Source organism: Polypterus senegalus, chromosome 15 (assembly GCF_016835505.1).
Source record: "Polypterus senegalus isolate Bchr_013 chromosome 15, ASM1683550v1, whole genome shotgun sequence".
Taxonomy (NCBI): domain Eukaryota; kingdom Metazoa; phylum Chordata; class Cladistia; order Polypteriformes; family Polypteridae; genus Polypterus; species Polypterus senegalus.
The window spans coordinates 78,518,907-78,542,921 of NC_053168.1; the positions used below are offsets into that span (position 1 = coordinate 78,518,907).

At 38.0% G+C, this 24,015-nt stretch overlaps 1 protein-coding gene across 1 annotated transcript in view; it reads right to left on the reverse strand.

Moving 5' to 3' along the window:
• The window catches only part of LOC120516140 (serum paraoxonase/arylesterase 2-like), a 43,020-nt gene extending 19,321 nt beyond the window's left edge, over window positions 1-23,699 (reverse strand). The window contains exons 1-4 of the mRNA XM_039737599.1: window positions 23,507-23,699; window positions 22,163-22,233; window positions 21,898-21,953; window positions 9,511-9,679 (exon numbers count right to left, since the gene is read on the reverse strand). Coding sequence (XP_039593533.1) covers window positions 9,511-9,679; window positions 21,898-21,953; window positions 22,163-22,233; window positions 23,507-23,583 — 373 coding nt within the window. The 5' untranslated portion in view covers window positions 23,584-23,699. The remainder of the gene's footprint in view (window positions 1-9,510; window positions 9,680-21,897; window positions 21,954-22,162; window positions 22,234-23,506) is intronic.
• Between the last annotated feature and the right edge of the window lie 316 nt (window positions 23,700-24,015).

Below are 24,015 nucleotides of genomic sequence, written 5' to 3' on the forward strand. Positions count from 1 at the left end.
TTGAGATACAGATATCACCCCAACTGACTGGAAAACAGGGCTTGTTGTCCCTATCTGGAAAGAGAAGGGTGATCACCTGGATTCAGGTAACTACGGGGGAACAAACAAAGCTCTCTTTGCCAGGTAAGGTCCTTGCTAAGGTCATCCTCAATAGGGTCTGTGATTACCTGCTCATCTACCAGCGACCAGAGCAGTTTGGTTTTATGCCTAAGAAGTCTACAATCGACCGCATCCTTGCACTGAGGGCTCTCATGGAGAGTAAACGCAATTATCACTAGTGTTTCTTTGAAACTTTTCTCGATTTTTGTAAAGCATTTGACACAGTTGATCAAGCTGCCCTGTGGAACATACTGAGACTTCTCAGGATCCCCCCCAAAATTGCTGGATGACATGGCAGACATGTACACTGGTACTGTGTGAGCTGTGCAGAGTGGAGGCAGAAATCCTGTGTTTTTCCCATTTGATTCTGGGGTTCGTCATGAGTTTGTTCTTGCCCTTACTCTGTTCAGTGCTTGCAGGGTCCTGTGCTCCGGCAGCTGTGGGGTATCTGTTGGTGAAGAAAGATTCACGGATCTTGACTGTGCCGGCAATGCTGTGATCTTCGCCGAGTCAGTAGAGGCCCTGATCAGGGCTATTAAGAGACTAAGAGAGGAGTCAGAGTCAGAGTGTCTTATAAGTGCCCTGGATAAAAACCAAGACCAAGGCCTTTAATGATCTCTTGGGAACAGCCATCAGTCAAGTGTCTGTCTGTGGAGAGAATGTTGACCTTGTTGTACCTACCTCGGCAGAAAATTTCATGTCTCTCGTGACTCTTCCTATAAAGTCAGTTGACGGACTGAGATAGCATGGGGGAGGGGTGAGTCATGAGATCGCCGGAAAGGAGTGTGTGGCACTCCCGATCTTTTTACAAAAGGACGAAGGTCCAAATCTTTAGAGTCCTGGTGCTTCCTGTCTTGCTGGTTGTGAGACATGGATGCTATCCAGTGACCTAAGACAACGACTATACTTCTGTGCCGTGTCTCTTCATAGAATCCTTGGTTAGTGATGGTTTGACTTTGTCTCAAAAAAGAGGTTGCACAGAATCCCAAATGAGGCACATTACCTGCATTGTGAGGGAGCGTCTGTCACAGCACTATAGCTATGTGGCACAATTCCACAGGGTGATCCGGCTCACAGGATCCTCACTATGGAGGACCTGAGTGGGTAGATCAGGCCATGAGGACACCAACGTTAACACCTGGTTGCAGCAGATAGATGGTCATTTCCAGGGGGTGGGACTGCACCACACAATTGTCTGGGGGGTTGCCAACCGGGATCCCAAGCTGTTTCATCATGTGGTGAGTGCGGCAATGCGCTGTACCAGTGCATGCTTCCTGACCTAACATTATAATCTTTAAAACCAAAACAATGAATTTCAAATCAATTTCTGTCACTACATGGTCATACTGCATATGGGAGGAGTTGTACTTCAATAATTTGGAATGTATCATATTTAATGTTTGAGGCTATTTTGGTAAAGTATAGCACTGCAATAAATGTGCAAAATAGCACATCAAGATTGCTTAAGTGAAGGTAGATTCCTTGAAACTCACAATAAATTTAAACCTCACACGAGTACAAAATGTGGCTGGCCAGGGCAGGATGCACACAAAAGCATGACATGTTTAATTAAATTAAAGTTATAACCTGAAGGGAAAACAATCACTGCAGCTCTGGTGTAAGTACTAAACACGAAAATTTAATGCATGGTAATATTTTTATAAATTGCCTTTGATAAAGGCACTTTCTAAATAATCATGAATTGCATACTGACAAATATTATTTCGTTCATAAAATATATAAAAGGTAATTCTCCAGTTTATATGGATGAGTGCTTATCAGTGGTGTTAATTGTTTTTACCTCTGGCAGCACACACAAAGTATTAGTGTACCCAAAAAAAACTTTTTGTGTTTGACCTTTTAAACCCCAGCTCTGAAGTACTTTTAGTTCAGATCAGTACTATACATCATGTATTGTACATCAAAAATAACACGTACATATTACTTAACCTTGTTTGTATAAGATATCCTCAAGAGAAAGTTTCTCTAGGCCATATGGTCTGGCTTTTTTGTCTGCCTACACCACTGCACTATTACTGTCTTCTTAAGTCTGATATTTTGTCTAATTGTATTCAAAATAATCTCTCTGCTATGCTAGCAGCTTACCACCTAAATTAAAAGAATTCCATTTTTGCCTGCTTTACTATTACAAATGTGAACTGCTTGACATCGGAATAGATTTCCCCACAGAACGTTTTCTTTGAGGGTATTAAAGTATTACTTTGATAAATTTGGTTCTGCAAAATATTACAATTTATTCCTTTTTTGACAGAAGCTTAAAGTTGCAGTTATTTCCCTATGAGTAAAAATGTACAGTGTGCCATGTGAAGACTGATCTATTCTTATGCACAACATGCTGCTCTAACTGTGGACACAGTCAGCTGCAGGATACAGTTAATGCAATGAATCACACTGACACGTGATTGTATGTGCATGATTAAAGGTTTCATGTGTACATGCAACAGCATGTCATCTCTTGCACTTATAAGAATAATAACTACTAGCCGAAGCCCGCCAGCATACGGCGGTGTAAGAATAGGAACGGAAAACGGTAAGAAAGGAATTCATTATAACAAAGGCTTAGGAAACCACCATCGCAGTATAACGAAAATAGAAAGGAGCGAAACCAATGCCAGTGGTCGAGAGAGTACCTTCCTGTAGCATGCTACGGAAAACATACACATATATAGATTGACGCCACATTCACTGCGTTGCCCAGTTGACACAAAAAGTCAGAGCATCTGCCCTATTGCGAGTGGTAAAATGGCGAGTGGCCATTTAAACTAATACAGGTAGACGTGGAAACTGGGTTTTCTGATGAAAAAACAAGAACGTTTTAAACAGTATCGTTTACATACAACAGATTTTGGCGAATCGTTTACATGCAATTATTTATATCCATTTATACACTAAATGAGTGCGTATCCCATGATCTTAGAGTTGGTGGAATGGGGCTCTCTGTCTTGCGTGCGTGCTCTGTCTTGCTTGCCCTTAGTTAAGTTGGCGGGTGGCTCTCTGTCTTGCATGCGGTGTAAAGTCAACGTGGCTCAGAGGTGCATGTGGACTTTTGCACAGACAAAAGCGACTGAGGCTGTGTTTGGTGAGTTGTTGCGTGCCTCGAGTGCAACGCTGGACTCGGGAGGACGGTTACAGTTGGCGTGCGTGGCTCTGTCATGCGTATCCCATGACGCAGTAGGAAGGTCAGAGTTGGCGAGCGGGGCTCCGTTTTGCTTGCGCTCACTGTCTTGCGTGCCCTTAGTGAATTATATATATATAGATGCCCATCTTTTACTGTAAAATGTACACCTCCCCATATAATATGAGTTGAAGGTCACATGAAAGAGTGAAGTTTTCAGATATCACATTAGGATTTTGGAATAAAAAATAATCTAAAATATCCATTCTTGTGTTTACGCTTTTTACTCCTGTAGCATTATTCTGAGGCTTATGACCTAAGCCCATAGCAGTATTCAACCTCAAATATATAAGTTCAAACTGATCTGGAACACAGATAAATCCAAACTCCGAGATGGTTATGGCCTAAAGGAGTTTGGATAAAGCTTGAAATGCTTTTCTTCCTCACTAGCATCAGGTAATGCAATAAAATATTACTATTGTTGGGAAATTGTTAACAAGAATTGAACAAAACACCTCTACTGAGAAGTCATGTGAAAAGATACTGCAGCAAGGAGAGTAAACACCAATTGTCAGGTTATGGAGAGTTGGGAAACTGCATATACTGTTGATCATTCTAGGCTATAATACAGAAGTTATGATAAGTCATAACTTTTTCAGTAAAATTGATAAAATTTGCTGTGGTATTGTTCCAACTTGCTATGAACTTCCTACCGTTAATCATGGTATTGTCTTGGAATCTTTTTATCTTGTCTCACTTTCACACTTAAAAAGAACTATTGACACCCTTAAACCAGCTCTCATTCCTCTTGATATTGTACCACCACGCCTCGTAGTGGAAGCCTTTGATGTTTGGGGTCCATCTTTACTGCCATTATGAACGGTTCTATTAGTGAGGGAGTTGTGCCCTCATTTTTTAAATTAGATCCTGGAGTTTTAGCCAATTTTCGGCCGATTTCCCAGACACATGGAATAAATTATTAGGCCATGTGATGGAGACCAGGGGCTTCATGCATAACAACGTGCGTAGAATTCACACTAAAACATAGCATACGGACAAAAGTCAAAATGTGCATACACACAAAAAAATTTAGATGCAGAAAACCGTACATAAGCCAACTTCCAAGCACTTCCGCTACATAAATCCCAGTCAGCGTAAAATGTAACACTCGTGCACGTGCCTGCTGCCCCTCCTACGATCCTCCCAGTATTATACCTCTTTGAATATGCATATCAATATAAATATTCCCTTAAATTCAGCGTTCTGTGAAAAGACAATGGCAAAAGCACAGGGAAAAAAAAAGAATTTCAGCGAATGCCAAATGGAGGCAATGAAAAACATACTATTTGTTGGTTTAAGCAGTTGTATAAACAACAAAAGGAAGTTGATCGAAAGTTCAAGTTCAGAAACTCGCACAGTGCCCGAAATAAAAAAAAAAGTGGTCAGATATCAAAGTCGCAGTGAAAAGGTGAGTTGTAGCCCACTGTCGGAGTGTCATATGGAAGCTTATTAGGATACAGAGAAAAGAAGAAAAAAAATAGGGACACAGTGGAAAAAAAAAAAGCTTGAACTGTCAACTTTAATCTTGAAATTTATACTTTATTCATGTTTATTTTGTCATTAAAGTAGAATGTAATAAACCAACTTAAATTCGTTTAATTTACTAGTTTCTCAAATCCAATTGTAATTAAAGTAGCATGTTAAATGCTCCGTATTCTATGCGTTTTTCTATGTACTCTATGTTTGTGAATCACTACGTGCTTCTTAAATGAGCTTTCTCTTACGCTGACAGGACACAATACATTACATTCATGATATTACAGCTCTCTGAACAAATTAAATACTAAGATCTATACTTGATATAATTTTCACGATAATAGGAATTAAAGCATGTATTAAACATGAGGGCACGGTGGCGCAGTGTTAGCGACAAGCAGGCGCCCTGTGCAGAGATTGTTCCTATCTCTTGCATGATGCTTGCTGTGCATGACCCTCGATGAAATAATTTATTGCAGCAGTACTGTCTCTTTCAAAATGTACTAATTCCCAATTACTGTCATTCCTTTTCTTTTACCAAGTAACCAATTGCCACACAATTAGTTCTTTAATAAATGTAAAACCATCTCTAAGCTTAGAATGTTGATTCTTCAAAACTTTTAAGGAACATTGAAATATCTTCATAGTACGTGTTTAATTACTCCATCCAACTATTAATCTAGGGTCACGCCATTCCCAGCAAGCATACAGCACAAGGCAGGAAGAATCCCTGAATGGAGCACCAGCTCATCACTACCGCTGTCCACAGTATCCACACATGTAATTATTAACAGTATACATTATGTAAATGAAGTTAAAAATGTATCTGTATAATGTAATATGGGCGGCACGGTGGCGCAGTGGTAGCGCTGCTGCTTCCCAGTTAGGAGACCCTGGTTCGCTTCCTGGGTCCTCCCTGCGTGTAGTTTGCATGTTCTCCCCGTGTCTGCGTGGGTTTCCTCCGGGCACTCCGGTTTCCTCCCACAATCCAAAGACATGCAGGCTAGGTGGATTGGCGATTCTAAATTGGCCCTAGTGTGTGCTTGGTGTGTGGGTGTGTTTGTGTGTGTCCTGTGGTGGGTTGGCACCCTGCCCAGGATTGGTTCCTGACTTGTGCCCTGTGTTGGCTGGGATTGGCTCCAGCAGACCCCCGTGACCCTGTATTCGGATTCAGCGGGTTAGAAAATGGATGGATAATGTAATATACATACTTTACCGCATTTCATCTTAAAAATTATATCAAGAGCTTCAAGAAGATAGTGCTTGGAAATGTAAATCAACTTAGAAGCTAATCGTCATCTATTGAAATGAATTGAATTCCTTTATTGTTGTATGGTACAATGAGATTCAATATGTAAATCCTCCATAAACTTATTTTCCTATAAAATAATAAACAGTAATAATAATAACAATAATACAATGAAAAATATATAATATGAAAAAATCATGATAAATGTGTTTATTTACACAACATGCCTGGTGTCAGCGCATGTCAACATCCATTAAAAATTTGTTCTGACTTGTATATGTTTCATATCTGTGTGAATTAAAAATCAATAAATTCTGTGTGAATATCTATATTTCCAGAGTGAAGGATACCAGTCAAATGGGAGTCTATGTACAAAGAAAGTCTTGATCTTTTGGCAAACAGGTGACCGGAGACTGCTTTCTGCACCCCAGACACTCCTACATTTATTGGCAGCGAATTACAGTAGTATTGTTTTAGTTTTTTTTAATCTAATGTGATTGGCCAATTGTCAACACACTGTTGTGTTGATGTTAATGGTTCACAGTTCACACCCGCCCTTAACGTTACAAAACTACTGATGAGCGAGTGCGACTTTAAGAAGATGGCAACAAACAGAACTTCGGAAGTCAAAGAAATTTTTTTTTTTTTTAAATTAAATACTTTTTCATAAATCATTCACTTGGACCAACCTGACGTAAGAATGTAGCAGAAGGCAAGTGATCAAGGACAAACTTACACACAGACTTTTTCCAGCTTGTTATGACAAATGGTAAGCTAACTATGAATACAGAAAGGGCAGACCTTTGTGTGTGTATTATTTGCAAGGAGATCAGTTCCTGACATTATTAAATTCCAGAGTTTTAATGCTTTGAGGGTTACTTTATATAAGTGATCACTTCTCCAAACCATGCATTAAAACGTTGCCTAGATATCAAAGGGCCTTCTTTTACTAGGAATTCTACAGCTCCTGCTGCTATAAGCATTCAAAATATCTACAACAAGTAATCACAGAAGCAATTTAATGCTGTCCTAAGTAATGTTATTTATTTCATAAAACTAGGGGCACCGCCCCCTGCTTGCTTTGCTCGCCCACCCCCAGGTTTGGTTTACCGGACATACAATTTAAAGAGATTGTTATTTTTATGGAAATTGTTACATATCCATTATTTACACTTTTGTAAGAACAATACTGTACTTGTTCTTCATTTCCGGCCCCAGGCATGGTTAAATCTCTCTCACAGGACATATAAGGCTGCTCGTGTTGTGAAGGGGGGACGGCTGAGGAGAAGCGGTTGAATCATCTGCTGGCTTGTTGCTGCTGCTGGTGAGCTGCGTATTCTACTTGTCGCGCTGCGCGTCGATCATTTAAGAGCCTGTATAGCAGCTGTCCTTTTGCCACTTCACGTCTCTGTCACTCGCGTTGTGAAGGGGGGGTTTGGCTGAGCGCATGCTAAGGAGTACTTGTTTTAAATGTTGTTCCGCTGCCTTGTCTTGTGGGATGTCAAATTGTCTTCCAAGAAGATCACGTCTCGTCTCCCTAGTCTCCCTTCCAAGACTTTTTTTTTTATAATAGAGAGATAGAAACTAAGTATGAATAAATACAAACAAGCAAAATTACTTGCATACAACCTGACAATAGCCTTGGGATATTGTGATTCAGGTGGTTTGTTATTCTTGAAAGCATATCAAACTCCCTTTTCTTTTTATACATCACTAGGGGTTTTCGCTCACCATGTCCCCGGCCTGCGCTACGCGCCAGCCACTTTGCGTGTCTGCCACTCACATATGTGGATTTCACTTTCACTAAGCAACAAATCTTTTAATTCTCGTGGATACACCTCTTCATTGGGAAGAAACACTACTTTTCCCTGATGGCAACACGAATTAGACGATCTACAAGTCACCAACTTAAAGTTTAAATCCGAACAATATCTACATACTTCTGTCATTTCACCTATGTCCATATATTCAATCGCTTTTCACTGTTCCGTTATTTCACCGAGTTAATAATTTCCGTATGTTTGCGCTAATGCCATCTTTACTATCATTTTTTTGAGTCTTACAAATTTTAGTACTTTCATTATCTCTAACCTGCTCTGCATGTGTTTCATGCGAACGTTTTTGAACCTCTTTACAAAGTTGTACATTGCCATCTACTCTTAGTCTTTTATTTCCAGCCCCGGGCATAGTTAAATCTCTTGGCACAAAGAGTCCCAGACTAAAAATTCTCGTCTCGTCCCAGGATTTTTTAATATAATTTTTATTATATTATATTGTTATATAATATTATGTTTTATTCCCTTAGTTTGCTTTAGTAATAGACCACCTGTTTGTTAAGGTCATTCAGGTTAAGAAGGTTGAATTGAGTGAGAGATTGAGAGAAAGAAAAACATTCACTTAGCATTGTTTTTACTGTAGGCCATTATAGGTGTCTATAGTTTGGGTGATATCATGCCAATTAAATTTTTTTTTTCTGTATCATCGTAAGGCCATACCCAGAATGGCTGGATCTTTGAATTTGTGTGTGTGCATCTTCCAGCATTGTGTGCATTACTAAGCTGGGTTTTATTAGAGGATGCCTCTCATTCAGCTGCTGATGGTGTAGTTCTATAAACCGTCTTATCTGGGTGAAATTTTATTTGCCGACCTAGTTTCACATATACCCACCCACCAACACATTTATGGCTACATTATTACTACTAATAATAATCATTCTTTACATTTATATAGCTTTTTTCTTTATTTCATTTCTGTTTAGGTGCCATTTATGGAAAGAAATGAAGCAAATCAGAGGAATGATGAAGAAATTCAGGGGAGCAAATCTTAAAAAAGCAATTCAATTAGAAATGAATTAACAAGAAGTTAATTAGCAGCACAAACAGGGCGCTCACTAAAAAAAAAAAAAAAAAAAAAAAAAAGGGTTAGAATGAAAACCTGCAGCCACGGTGGTCCTCCAGGACTAGAGCTGCTGCAGATTTTGAAAAAAGTAGAGAGATAAATTAGCAGTGTTGTATCAAAATTGAAATGAGCACACCTTGAAAGCTTTATCTGTCCTCCTAAATCTATGGTGCCGCCAAGAACTTGCAACGAGCAAACTTGTGTTCTTTAAAAATACACATGCAAGATAATGGCAAAGAAGGCATAATCAATTTTAAGAGATGAATAAAACCAGAGCCTCTCCCAATTTAGTATATGTTGTTACGAAAGATGTTTGGCATGTTTACCTGGGACATACTATGCTAAATGTATTAAATTTTTTTGTGAATAAAGTTAGGAAGCATTAAAGCCTGAGTCTGGATTTACTTATCGCAGGAATCAATAATTCATGCCTTCTTTCTGGGAAGACTCAACCCCAAACACATTTGTGCTTAAGTCATTCAAGTCAAGGTAGTGTTAGGGTTAGTGACATAGAAAAACAAAAAATGAATGAATATATGAGGTAAAGGATTTAAATTCAATAATACTATATTATACGGTCACACCATAGTACCTGTATGATCAATATAGGCGCTGATTCCATGTGGGTTAAATGACTGCAAGTCAAATCCATGGCTGATTCTGAGTTCAACTGGTTTTAGGACATCCTCCTCCAAATCCAGAACCAATATTTTGCCTGGTACATCAGGAGCAAAGTTTTGCGTTAAAGGATATTTCAGCCCCTATAAAAGTTGAAACAGATCAGTTATTTAATGAATTAAGTGTACACGCATACACATAAATGCTTGTGTTGCCAACTACATGTGGAACTCTAATGTGGACCCAGCATCATCTTGTGAAAGATGCCCCAGACACAGACGCCACATGTCCCAAAACACACACGTTTAATTCCTTCTGCACCTACTCACACAATACAGTGCACAAATCACCACCAATAAAGTCCGCGCAGCCCTTTCTTCTGCCACCTCTACTCCACTCCTTGTAAGCTCCGTCCTCTTCCACCCGATCTGGCTTCCCAAGTGGAGTGAGGCGGCCTCCTTTATACTACACCCAGAAATGTTCCAGGTGCTGCTTAATTAACATCCAGCAGCACTTCCGGGTGTGGCAGAAGTTCTGCATGCGAGTTCAGCTCCTCTTCTGGCAGCACTTCCGGGTGTGGCGAAAGTGCTGTATGCCAAGGCTCAGGTGCTGTCCTGGCACCCCCTGGCGGTGGCCACGGACCCCCACAGGGTTGAGCTTCCAGGGGTGCTGCCCTCTTGTGCCCCAGGGAAGATATTGCTACTCTCCCGGTCCTTCCCTTCTTCAGGCGTCCCGATGGGGTAAGGTCCCTGGTTGTCTGCCACAATCTTTATTAACCAAAATCAGAATTAACTACTGTTTTCTTTACGCATGTGTTGAATATGGTTACTACCCGTTTCCAGCTCCCTCCAAATGTGGCCTGAATGATCCGGTCATATGTGCAATCACACGTGTTTTATATGGCAAAGTATACTACCCAATTATGATCATGCACGTTAACGCCAGGTGTAAAGGGGGTCACATACATTACAGCCTCAGGAACTAGATGACCAGATGATCTTTGAGAGAATATTAAAATTACCTGATTCTGTTAGCAAATGTGTTGACAGATGTCATAGGATCTGTTCATGAGCTGAAGCTTTATAGTGCAAAAATGATGCTAAACACACAACATAAAAGACAGTGGCTAAAGTAAAAGAAATGTAGTGTTTTGGGGTTGCCAAATAGAATCCAAAGACTTTTTTTCAAATAAAATATTGCAGAAGGATACTATATGAAATGAGCAGTTCAGCCTTGATTCCCTAAATATATCAAACAGTTATTGCCACTGAAACAGAAATAGAAGAATACCTTAAAGTATATGTTTGGGACAAAACAACAACTACTGGTGAATTGAAGTAATGGCTTTAAAAGAGAAAATACTGCCAGTTACTAAGTCTACAAGATCAGAACATGTCGTCCCCCAATTAAAAAGTCATACATTCCAATCTTTTCAATGAAGGCATGGCAAAAGTACATTTTTAAAAGTGTTTTTATCACCAGATTATGTTTATTAAAGGATTTAGCTGAATATCAGAATATGACATTCATTCTCTAAATTGTAGCTCCAAATCATAGTCAAAGACTGCCAGAAACTATCCATCCTGACAGCACAGGAGAAAGAGATTATTGTAAATGGCTGACAGAATTTCCTTGTTATACAGTAGGTCTTAAATGAGCTGGACTCCTAATATCCATAGGTGTTGTAAATCTTATTCATTACTAAATGTTCATACCTCAAGTTAACCCAGTTTATCTGAAGTAGGGATGTTAATGACCAACTGCTGTTCAATTAACCTATGTTAATAGTTTAATTGAATAATCTTATTGATTGCATGATTCATTTTAATTTGCACCGCAAAACATAATTGCCTTGTTGCATGGAAGTACCTGATGCAGACTTGCTTAGAGACATGTTACTCATTTAAACAGGTTGGAGAGCAGTATTTAAGATACCAGTCAGGCTTAGTTCAGCACACACTGTTATACTGTGATGAAGTACAAAACGTGGTACATCTAAGCAGTATTGCTACATACAGAACAAGCATGCTACCTGTGAGTTCAGTCTTGGTCAGCCTAACCTATCAATAGCAAAGAAAAAAGCTACATCACATTGAAGGTGTGCACAACAATAGAACAAAACATGGTACCAAGCAATGTTGCCGATACAAAGGTACTCTGGAGCTAACCAATTTATCTTCAGCTAGAGAAAAATATTTTTTTTACTGACACTTTCTGTAGCACCAAAATTTCAGTTAACTATAATCAACTAACTCCTGGACTGCAAGAATAACTGAGAATTGCTGTTAAGTTAGGCATATGTAGTAGCTGACAGCCTTGCTGAGAAGCTAGGCCTAGTGGTTATGAGTACTGTATTGGAGTATATATAGAGTACACTGTTCAAGCATAATTAAATTCTTATTTGAGTGTCTGCCTCAGTGAATACAACCATAGACTAACAATTAATAGTACAGTTAAAACAGTACAATAATGCAACAATATAGAACAATTAATACTAAATTATGGAGTAAAAAAATACTGTGCAATAGCTAATATACAGCTTGTAGTAGTAAAGATGAGGTTGAACAGGTTGGTGGACTAAAGTGACAAGTGCTGAAGATTTGCAATCACTGTAGCAGTTTAGGAATCCACCTTAAAATGGCAAGTGTCTGTATGTATCTACGTATATCAATCTGGTTATGTCTCTGCCATTCCAAAAGATTGCGCATCACAAACTTTTCAGCCATGAAATGCACTGCATTTGCCATTCTAGTAGATGACATATCACAAACACCAATACTGCTTTTATGAATCCCATTCCAAATGGCATATATTAGATGGGTAGCGAAGCTAGTTTAGCAATAAACTGACAGTTCCGAGATTCAGTAATAATAATAAAGTGCAGTAAAATAAGTGTAGTGAAAATAAACTAAAACAGTGCATACAGTATATAGATCACAGTAAACTGCTCTCAAATAACTGACAGCTCTTGAACTTGGCAGCACAGTATGTGACACTGCAAGATACCAAAGTGCAAAATAGGTATGTAAATCGCATGTTAAGCAATATATGACAAGTTCTGACAATATGAAAGTACAAAATAATGTGATATGAATACACAAATCACTATAGAGTACAAAATTGGTACAATGAAAGAAAATCTAGAATTTTTAAGTGTATATTGTTGGATAACTGTTTTAGTATTCCAAATAGTGCTTGTTCAGCAATCTTATTACCTAGGAGTGAAAACTGTTTCCGTACCATGTTGTGTGTGTTTGGATGGTCCCGTGTTTTTTTTCCAGATGGAAGGGAAGAGAAAAAGGTCCTCTGCAGGATGGCTAGAGTCCTTCATGATATGGTCCTACTTTCTGAGGTAACAAAGTGTAGATGACCTGGATTTCTGGTAGCTGTGAGACTGTCATTTTCTGTGCTGTCCTTATAACCTTTTTTAGGGATTCACAGGCTGGTGCAGAGCAGCTGCTAAGCCAGGCTGCAGTACATCCTACAAGGGCTGACTCCATCACACACCTGAAGAAACAAGCGAGTAGTGAAGGTGACAACTGGGCCTTTCTCAGATGTCTGAGGAACTGCAGGCATTTGTCAGCTTATTAATGACAACAGCTGTGCACTCTTTCCACCTGAGGTCAGTAACAAGAGTGACCCCAAAACATTTGAAGCTCTTGACCCGTTCCACAGTATCACCTCCAATTACTATGGGGGAAATGTGCTACTCCCCGTTTCCTAAAGTCAATGATCATTTTGTTTAAATATTCAGATGTTGGGAGGAAGGTTGTTGTCTTGACACCTTTCTGCCAGCAGTCTCACTTTGTGAGGGTATACAGTCTCTGCCTGTCACAAGGACCATAACTTTAGTTTTGCTGGCAGTCTTGATAACTGAATTAGAGTGGTGTCTGGCTACACAGTCCTGTAAGAATACAGAGTGCAAGGGGCTAAGCCTGCTGCCCCATGGAATGCTTCTGTTAAGAGTTAGGGTGGAAGAGTTATTTTTGCCAATCTAAATATGCTAGGGTCTGCTAGTCAGGAAGTCCAGAATCCAGTTACAGAGGGCAAACCCAAGTCCTAGATTTAACAGTTCACAAATGAGTTGGATGGTTTGACAATGTTAAATGCAGAGCTGTTATCTATATGCTACAGCCTGACATAACAGTTTTGATTTTCAGGTGAGAGGATAGAATGAAGTGCAATGGATGGAACGTTCTCTGTGGATCTGTTAAGATGGTAGACATATTACAGAGGGTCCAAATGATCTGGAATGAGGTCTCTGAAGTGTCCTAGTACCAGCCACTCAAAATACTTCTTTGCAAATGAAATAAGTGCCACTGGGCAGTAATCATTAAGGCACTTCACTTTGATTTTCTGGGGCACTAAACCAATGGTTGTTTCCTTGAAGCACATTAAAACTGCTGATTTTTTAGAAAGAGACTTGAAATGTACATGTATACACCTGGTAGATGGACACTGCAGGTTTTCAGTGCACACCCAGAAATTCCATCTGGTCTGGCTGCTTTGCAGATGTTAATACAATTAAAAGTCTTTCTCGCACCATACACATGATGTCCTGGAGTTGTGTTGTAATACTCTCTGTGTTCATAATAATGAACAAAACATTGTGGCTACTAATTCACCTACTCCTGTTAACAGGAGTCTCAGTAGCAGTGGTTTTGCTCATATGCAACAAATCACAGCCAATCACAGATACAACATGCATGTTAACAAAGGCAAAAGACTACTTGAGTATACACCAAGCACTGATGCCATAAGGGTGGCTTTTCAGCTGCTAGACTAACAGTTAACTGCACACCAAATTCAGTCCTGAGCATGTGAGCGTGATCCTGTCTCTAAACAAAGATGCCTTAAATGCCTTTCAGTAATATAATAGTTAATCTAATCTAAAATAGTAGAGAGAGAGAGAGAGAGAGAGAGAGAGAGTCCATCACTTTGTGTTCTAAATCAGAATGTCCCTTTTAAACAATTAGTGATTAAGCAGCAACATGGGTCTGTTCGTTATGAAATGTGGCCTAAACATGCATTCCTAGTTTCACAAGGAATTAAAAAAAGGTAATGGGGAATACAACACAAAATTAACCCAACACAGATTATTTTTCGGATCAAAACAAAGAACAAAATACACCATACAGCTTAACTCACCCACATGAGCAAACGAATGGCCTTGACACCTATCCTGTCCTAATCAGTGTTACTATTTATACAGTTGTTACAGAGATACCAATTTACTGATATGTTCTGAATGCAAAAAAAAAGAAAAAGCTTCTGGCATTTACAACTTGGTACTGATAATTCCAGCTCTGCTGATGTGGACATGGCTCTCTTGGAAGTTGTTGGAAAGGTAGTACAGGGGCATGTTTCACCAGAGTTTTCTCCAATGTAATCTTCATTATATTTAATATCTTCTTCTTTCAGCTGCTCCCGTAAGGGGTCGCCACAGCGGATCTTAATATAGGGGACTTTTTCTATGCATTACCCTTTATTACTAGTACACTTGTGGAGCATTTCTGGTAAAAGATCAAGAAATCCTAAACTATGCCCATGTGCTATATGGAAAGGTTGATGGGCTTTGAAGGAGTCATTGACCCAATTCAAGAAGTACATTTATGATCTTATTGAATCTCTGCTTTGTTAACACTAGTGTTGGATGGATGTTCAATTTTTTGACAAAGCAAATGACCGATAAGTTTGTATTATTCACAAAATAAAATACAAATTAAGGTATTGTAAACATTACAACAGGCTATTGACAATTCTCTATGCATGTTTCAAAAAAATAAGCAAAATACAGTTGGAAAATTTCTTAAATCTGGAACAAAATACTCTTCAAAATGTCCTTGGGGGCAAATAAATGTCCTCAGTTAAACACAAATTGTTGTATGATGTTTTGCATCACAATTAAAAATCATAATGACTACCTTAAACAAATTTATGTTTGGCCCTGTTCATTGACCAAGTTCAGTAAAGCTTTATGAACTCATGCTTTGTGAAAATGCTGCACTTGTTAACCCATCGAAATAAGTTTCTTAATTTTTCTTATTTTTGTTGTAAATACCATTTCACACCTGCCATCTGGATGAGCACTGGTCACAAAGACGCAGCACTGCTATGGAGTTGGATTTCTGCTAAAAGTCCATCCAAGAACACCATACATTTTGTAAGCATCTAACCCTCTATACCCCTTGCAGAAAATGAGCACACCTGGTTTTTGCTCTCCATGCCTGCTTTTAAGAACACAGAGCTTACTTGTCAAAGACATTGTAAAGCAATTTATCACATTTTTCCGTAATAAAATCACAAAATTTTGCATAATGTTTGTAAAGTACTACTACACTAAAACTTTGGTGGTTTAGTACTGGTATTCTGCAAAACACTATACTATACAATAAGTTAACTCATAGAAGAGGGAATATGTGTAAAGTTATGTCCACAAGCCCACTAACATGCCTAAATCATAGTTAAGTCCTGTTTTAATTAAAAATACTTAATAATGCAGTCTAAAAAGAGAACCCAGTCAACAGGTCTTATTTAGATTATGTTCTAACTCTCCTACTTTAGGACATTAATAACATTTTACGTAGGGTGCATGGATCAATGTTGTGCATCTTCTCTTTTCTATTTTTCAATCCACCATTCTCTCCTAATCATGAGTTTGCAGTCAGAAACACCGGTGTACTTAGTTGAGCTTCTTACTGCTAACTACAACTATGAGCTTGTCATATTAGGCAGCAGACTCTCGCTGTCTCTTTAGCCTTATTGCACCACACTTCACCTAATCTTTCCCTGAACTAACACCACTACGCCTGAAGATGTTACCCGTCTGAAACTGCTCACTCCGGTTACACAATAGGAGGCTAAATGCGTTGTGAAAGTGCACTGAAGTCAGTTTTCTCTGTTTTAATAAAACAAGTTACACAATGTACGCATGGTTCAAGATTCAGGTGTGTTTGGTGACCAAATTAACTGATCTGAAAATTGGAACATTTCACTTTTTTTTTTTTTTACTTGATCCAAGAATTAGTTATTACATTTTTGGTTTATTAAATAGTTTTGTAGTAATAACAATAATAGAATGCAATGAAATTACATGTGTTAGTAGACCTCATTAAATATGTGCTTTTTACCAGAACATTAAAATGGATATAAAGTGGAGTACAAATATGCTTGTGGTGGCTCAACAGCTTTCATACACAGCAACTGCAATTATTGCAGTTGATGTGAAAATGACATCAATCAATGTGTATTAGTGGTGGTGGAGGTTCTGTGACTAACTGTTGTTCAATTTTCTTAGAAATTACACTTTTAAAAGTATACCCAATAGAGTAGAATCCAATACTATAGTCACTAAAAATATCTATTAATACAAAATGATAAATATTAGCATAAAATCAGCATGAATATTACACTATTGAAGGGGGAAAACAACTGAAATATGTTCCCCATCTAGCTATTACTATTAGTTAAAATTATTAAAAATTGTATAAATAAATGAGAACTTGGAAAGGAACTGATTTATTGTATGATGGGAATTCAAATGGTACACGATGGGCAAGAAGATCAGGGGCTTGACATGATTGTTCATGTATATCTAGTACTGAAGGATCATGGGCTGGGTGCCAGAGATCATGAGCTAGCCACTGAAACCTACCACCTCCAGACTCCATTGTCCACTGTTTTAAAACTAACCTATGTTTACATCAGTTAAGGCAGCCATACCTTTCCAGTGTTAACTAATTCATACAGGTTGATAATGTGTTTCTTCTTTACCACATTTTCTGCAGATAATACTGTTTAATCAATACAGCCTTATGTATCCTCTTATATAATACGCTACCGTGGCTGTTCGTTTGTCTGTCCAGGATTTTAAATCACCTGTAGCTCGCAAACAGTTTGAACTATCCATCCATCCATTTTCCAACCCGCGGAATCCGAACACAGGGTCACGGGGGGTCTGCTGGAGCCAATCCCAGCCAACACAAGGCAGGAACCAATCCTTGGCAGGGTGCCAACCCACCGCAGGACACACACACTAGGGCCAATTTAGAATTGCAAATCCACCTAACCTGCATGTCTTTGGACTGTGGGAGGAAACTGGAGTGCCCGGAGGAAACCTACGCAGACACGGGGAGAACATGCAAACTCCACGCAGGGAGGACCCAGGAAGCGAACCCAGGTCTCCTAACTGCGAGGCAGCAGTGCTACCACTGCGCCACCGTGCCGCCCCCGTTTGAACTATTGACCTGAAATTTGGTACACATATACTACGTGATATCTACTATCCGCTTTCAATGTGATGATTGATTTCCAAGGTCATTCATCTTTTTATTTTTTGTTTTATTGTAGAATCAACTCTCGGCAGCAGACAGCAGGGCGGCAATGCGGCGCATGCGTACGGGCACCATTCTCATCCCTTCGGCGTCACTTCCCCTACCTCTTCATATCTTAAGTCTTCAACCTACCTCAAGAATGATTTAAGTGCCAGCTTAAGTGAAAAATTAAAGAAAAAGTACTACATAATTGCAACACAAAACACTACCTTAATCAGTTTTAATGTGAAGAGACACCGACAAAAGAAAAGAAGAAAAGAAGCAGGTCGCTAGGGAGGAGAAAACAAGAGCTGCTCAGAAGGCAGCAAGCGCATCAACCTCTGAGCAAACGAATGCTAAACGTACAGAAAAAAAAAAAAGAGTATGAAAACTATGAATGCTCAAGTCAAGTGTATTCACTGCACGTTATTGTGCAGTGCGCCACTACTAGTACTTCCATAATCGCTATCTCCTTTCATTTATGTCCACAAAAGTAACTTTTTTGTGCTCTATTATTTAACTTACCTAAAGCAGCAGCAGAAGGTGCTACTGTGTGAGCTGTTTGTGCACGCGCCCTGCCTGACATTTGGCTCACTTGCACTGGGCATCTGAGCGGCTGTCAGATGAGTAAAAGAGGAAAATATATAAGGTTTAGCAACTGCTCTCACGGTAATATTGAAACAGTAAACTAATTCCTACTGTAGTCGCATAGAACATTTGAGTTTTAAGATGACCATATTTGTAAATTTTCCAATGCTTTTCAATGAGATATTTTGAAATTTTAAAATTTCATACAGTATGACCTGTTTGAGATATCTGAACAAAAATTGAACTGTCTTTTGACAAGTTTCTTTCATGAATACATCTGGCTAGCACATCTCAACATGACTGGTCCACAGGGGCCCGAGTTGTTTCATGCAAAGAGACAGACCAACATGGATCTTTGCAATAGGTCCATCATGCATTAAATGCAAACGCACCTAAAAACAACTGTATCAGAAATGTTAAGAATCACAAGTTAGATATAGTGCACTTCATACAATACAAATCAATAACTTTTATGAAGCCATGTAATGCACTTGTGGGGTTATGTTAGGAATGTCTTTGTGGGTATGGCCTCTATATTTGAAGGAACCCTTAACCATTTTAGGGAAAGTTCAATGAAGAGAACCTACTCTAAATCTAATACTGCAGATTATTAGCTGTGGATTTTAACTATTATTTTAAAACATTAAATGATTAAAGCAATAACTAAAATTATGAAAAAGAATTCCAGCTATAACTTTAGAGTCAGTCCTTAAACAAGAATACAGTATTGTTGGCACAGATACAACTTGGTTAATAGAAATTTAAACATACCTTTCAGGAAGCATTTTTTTCACACAGTTAACTGCAGATACAGTAAAATTCCAGTAGTGGAATTGAATCTGACAGACATTATGTAATTTAAAAAATGGCAATTTATAATACTGGATTATGTTTAAAAGAGAATACGTTTCTTTTTTGAGGTCACTTATAGCAGTTACTTGATCATTTCATCATATTCCAAAAAACTTTCAGAAATTATCTACATTGGTTCATTCATTGCTCCATGAAATTCTGAAATGTTATCTTGATGTGACACTTTAGTGGACTGAGACCACTCCTGAACATGACTAATTTAAAAGATGCAAATGAGAAAATTTGTCTTTTAATTGCAAATAAAAGCAAAAATTATTCAGGAAATGACTGTGTTACTATTTTTGATTTGATTTTGTGTTACTAAATGAGAGATCAGGGTCATATCTGAACTCCTCTTGTAAGAAAGTTTTCACAGAATAATCACATTGGTAGCTACTAACTGGAAGGTTGTTCAAAGTGAAATCTTTATAGTTTAGGAATTTTTAATAATCTATTTCTCTCCTTTATTTTACAAAATAAAAACACTAATAATAAATAATTGCAGAGTGGTTTGTGAGTTTGAAAACTGGTTATTGTTTAATATAATAAAATAAGCAGTCACTTTTATAGCAGTTTCCTGGGCTAAAATCTGTTACTTGGACTTTGAATAATTCACACTTCTCTTTCAATTTGCTCCATTTCCAAATTACCTAAACCCTGCTAGGAATCATACTGAATTTATGGTTATTAGTAGTGTACTGAATGTTATTATTTACAAAAATATTTTAATGTAAACTGTTAAAAAAATACCACACACAAATTTCCAGAGCATGTTATCCATTTGTTCTTCTCTGGTGCTCAATCATGTTCATAGAAAATGGGGACGAAACAGCATGGTGTTACTACAGGTCTTTACCATAAGATGAGCTTTGACATTTAACCCTAACATCTGTGAGTAACTTAGGCTTATTAAAGTATATATACATACTGTATATTTGTTTTTTGGATAGGCAATGGGACAAATCAGTTTATGGTGTTGACACAGACCATATTATTTGCTATAATTAGCAAACATTAAAAAAAAAATAATCTTTGGTCCTCTGTATTTGGATATTGCACTAAATTACTAGAAAAAGCATTCTGTAAATCTAGTGACTACTGAAATGATTTCCTTGATGGTAATATTTAGGTGATTAATAATTCTACAAGGGACATTCAAAAAGTTTCCGGACTTTTTTAAAACTATATTTATTAAGAATTTCAAAAACAAATTATATCACTTTTCTACATAGTCACCTTCCGTTTGTGATGCAATTTTCCCAGTGCCGTGCCAACCTTTTAAAGCCATCAGCAAAAAATATATGTTTTTGGCTGAGCACGTAGCCACTGATGCACTGCTGCTTTCTTACCTCATTCCTCGTGGTCACGGCAGTAGCTAGACATCTGGAGTGTTCTGCATCCGTAACACTAGTACAGCCATTTTCAAACATTTCAACCCACTCAGACTCTAAGAGAGAGAACTTTATCCACATAATGAGCATACATGTAGAGATGAATTTGTGCTCCTGGGACCTTCTGTCCACAAAAAGGGTACGACAGAATGCTGTTTCTCTTTGGTGCAATTTATAAGTTTCATAGCCATCTTCACCAAAGGGTGACAACTCTTATACTAAACTGCAAGGGCTGCTGGCTTGCCATACAGAACTAGTCACATGACACTTTCGGACACAACCAGTTACTATTCCTCCCACCTTCACTGTTTCCAACGAAAACATAAAAGTGCAGAAACATTTTGAATGACCCTCGTAATATCATCCGCTTTCTCCATAATATATTTCCTTTGGAATCAAGCATTTCATTGTCTGTTTATTTCAGTATTTTTTTCAAAATATCACTGAGATTATCAAAAGAGCCAATTGATGCAAGTATTTTAAGGTTTGTATATTTTTATTAGTGTTTCTACCAATCTACCATTAAAATGAAAAAAATGGTATAGCAATATACACAAACTATTTCACACTGCATATTTAACAATTGTTACAACCTCAGACTGAATCTACTCTAGCAATACATTCTCTTCAGTCCAAATGTATTTCCAAAATACTATTCACATTTTATTGGTGGCACTCTCATGTGTACTTAGGTTTTTAACCAAAATCCCTACTGATAATGCAGGCTGAGTTAACAGGGAAACCAAAAATGGTACTTCCTGTGAATAAATGTGAAAAAAAATCACTGCAAAGCATTGATGCCCTTTCCTGTCATACATTCAGTGCTGCAGGAATAAGATCAGTCTTTCTGTGACCCTGAATTGGATTAAACATACTGTATTTGAGAATGTTATAGGTATATTACTTTACAATGGTGACAATTTAAAATAAGCTAGAAAACTTACCATGTGTTTATAATAGGCAAGTGATGGAAAGAACAAACATTAAATATGTGCAGATTAGGACCCGAATAACCACTTGCAGTCTGGATATGGATCGGCACTTTATTTGCAATAACCATCCTAAATTTAGGGTACCATTTGATGCAACAAAGTGCATGTAATAACATTCCCAAAACAGGAGGAAAAGGTTACCGAGAATTACTTTGACATTTTTTTTTTAAAGATTGTTTTTTTTTTCTTTTCAGAAAAGTTGCACCTAAAAATAAAATATACTTACCGAACTGATCAGTGCCAGTCCATTTGGTAGAATGGCAATATCTTCTGACCCATATGCTGAAAAAAAGAAATACATTAAAATTCATCTCCAAAAAATGCCCTCAGGTATGCAAATGGTTATACCACAGAAAGCACAAGTGAACTTTAGCACTATTTATTCACAAGCTCTCCAAAACTGTATCAAGTGTAACTGCAGTTTTTTGTGTTTAACAACATGCATAAAAACTCTCTTGCTATTGATATAAAATGATGGTTTAAATACCTACCAATTCCTTTAAGGTACTGACAGTTGGGAAGATGATTTTGTTTTAATTCCCTAGTAGCCAAGATTCTACTCCTGTGAGATAAAATACATAACCAAGCAAAATGAGAACACAATAATAAAACAGTAAAACAGGAATGCATTTTATTTATTGGATTCATTTTGCACACTGTCACATGAATGATCTATTCACTTTGAAACTCACTTAATCCAAGACAGGATTTCTCCTGTAACATTTGGGTAAAGCTACACATGGCACACTTAAACTCCACGCCAATATAATGTTAATGTAACATGTGCTTTAGTAACATATTAAAAGAAACAGCATTTTACAGAAGGGATTAAAATCGCGTTAAGACATTGTTCCGTTGGAGCAGTTATTTTACTTAAAAGAACTGCATTCATAAGTTCGAGTTCTGTGCTAATTTAAAACTATTATTAGCACAGTAGTAAGACTTTGAAATTCAGATCCTGAGGTTGTGGGCGCAAACCCAGCTACTTGACACTATATGAGCACAAGCAAATCACTTCACTTGCGCAAAAAAAAAAAAAAAAAAGTTAAAAATTGTTTTTCGAATGTTGTAACCCTTCTTTGATAACGGCAGCAGCCAAAAAAGTAAATGTTAGCACTTCTAATTGAGGGGATTCAAGGAATAACAACAAAATTAATTCATTTAAATATGTGATACTGTGCATTATATACAACAGCATACCAGGGAACAAATGATGAGACAGAGTTAAACAAATAACCAGAACTGTAATGCTATAACATACACACAAACTAGATTTCTAAAGCTACTGGGTGCAGGGAACGGTCGAACATTTTATTTCAAGCAACACGCCTTAATATACCCCTGGAGCTACTCTATGCATGTGGAGTGGCGATAGTAACGAATGTGTAGCTTATGACAGAGCAAACTTGATTCCACACCCCAACCGTGGCTTGAATTGGGCGTGCTCGAAACAAATTCAAGGCTGAGATAACGCTCAAGTCGAGATAAATTCTTAGAAGGAAGGCAACAACTTGTGTCCTCCACCTTTTAAGCCGAATAAAATTAAAAGATCTACCAAAAAAAATGTCCACTAAAAATGTAAGATTATTCTCGCGTTTTGTTGCAGAAACTTAACATTGGTGATCAACATTTTAAAACACTGTGCAAAAAGTACAAATGTTAGTAACATTAATACTATGCCATAGAAGCATTTAATAGCACGGCCGGTGATGGGGGAGTGGTGCCGGAGAAAACGGGAGAAACTATCTTTCTATATAGGTCAAGTTTACCATCTACTAAGTCTGCTAGTCTCATTCAAACGAAGCATGTCATATTTTCTGCTTATGTATACATACCTGAAAGTGATAAATCTCTCTGCAAACAGTGCAAGTAAAATACCTAAAAAAGCGACTAAAACAATCACTCTGCCCATTTTCCTCCAACAATGTCTCACAACTTCTGCAAACTTTTTTGTTGCTTCTACGGTCGCGCACGCGCACTAGACAATAAGGCCCGCCCTTGAGGGGAGCTGGGCAGGACGCGAATAGACAAGAAGGAATAGACGCCAATACTATGCTTCTCCAATAGACGAGGGTACGGACGACCATAGACATATATAGGTAGACGCCGCATTCACTGTGTTGTCCAGTCGACACGATACGTCAGCGCGCCCGCCCTATTTCGAGTGGCAAAAGTGCTATTTAAACTAATACAGGTAGACGTGGAAACCGGGTTTTCTGATGAAAAAACAAAAACGTTTTAAACAGTATCGTTTACATACAACAGATTTTGGCGAATCGTTTATTGCAATTATTTATATCCATTTATACACTAATAATGGCAATTATTAAATAATAATAATAAT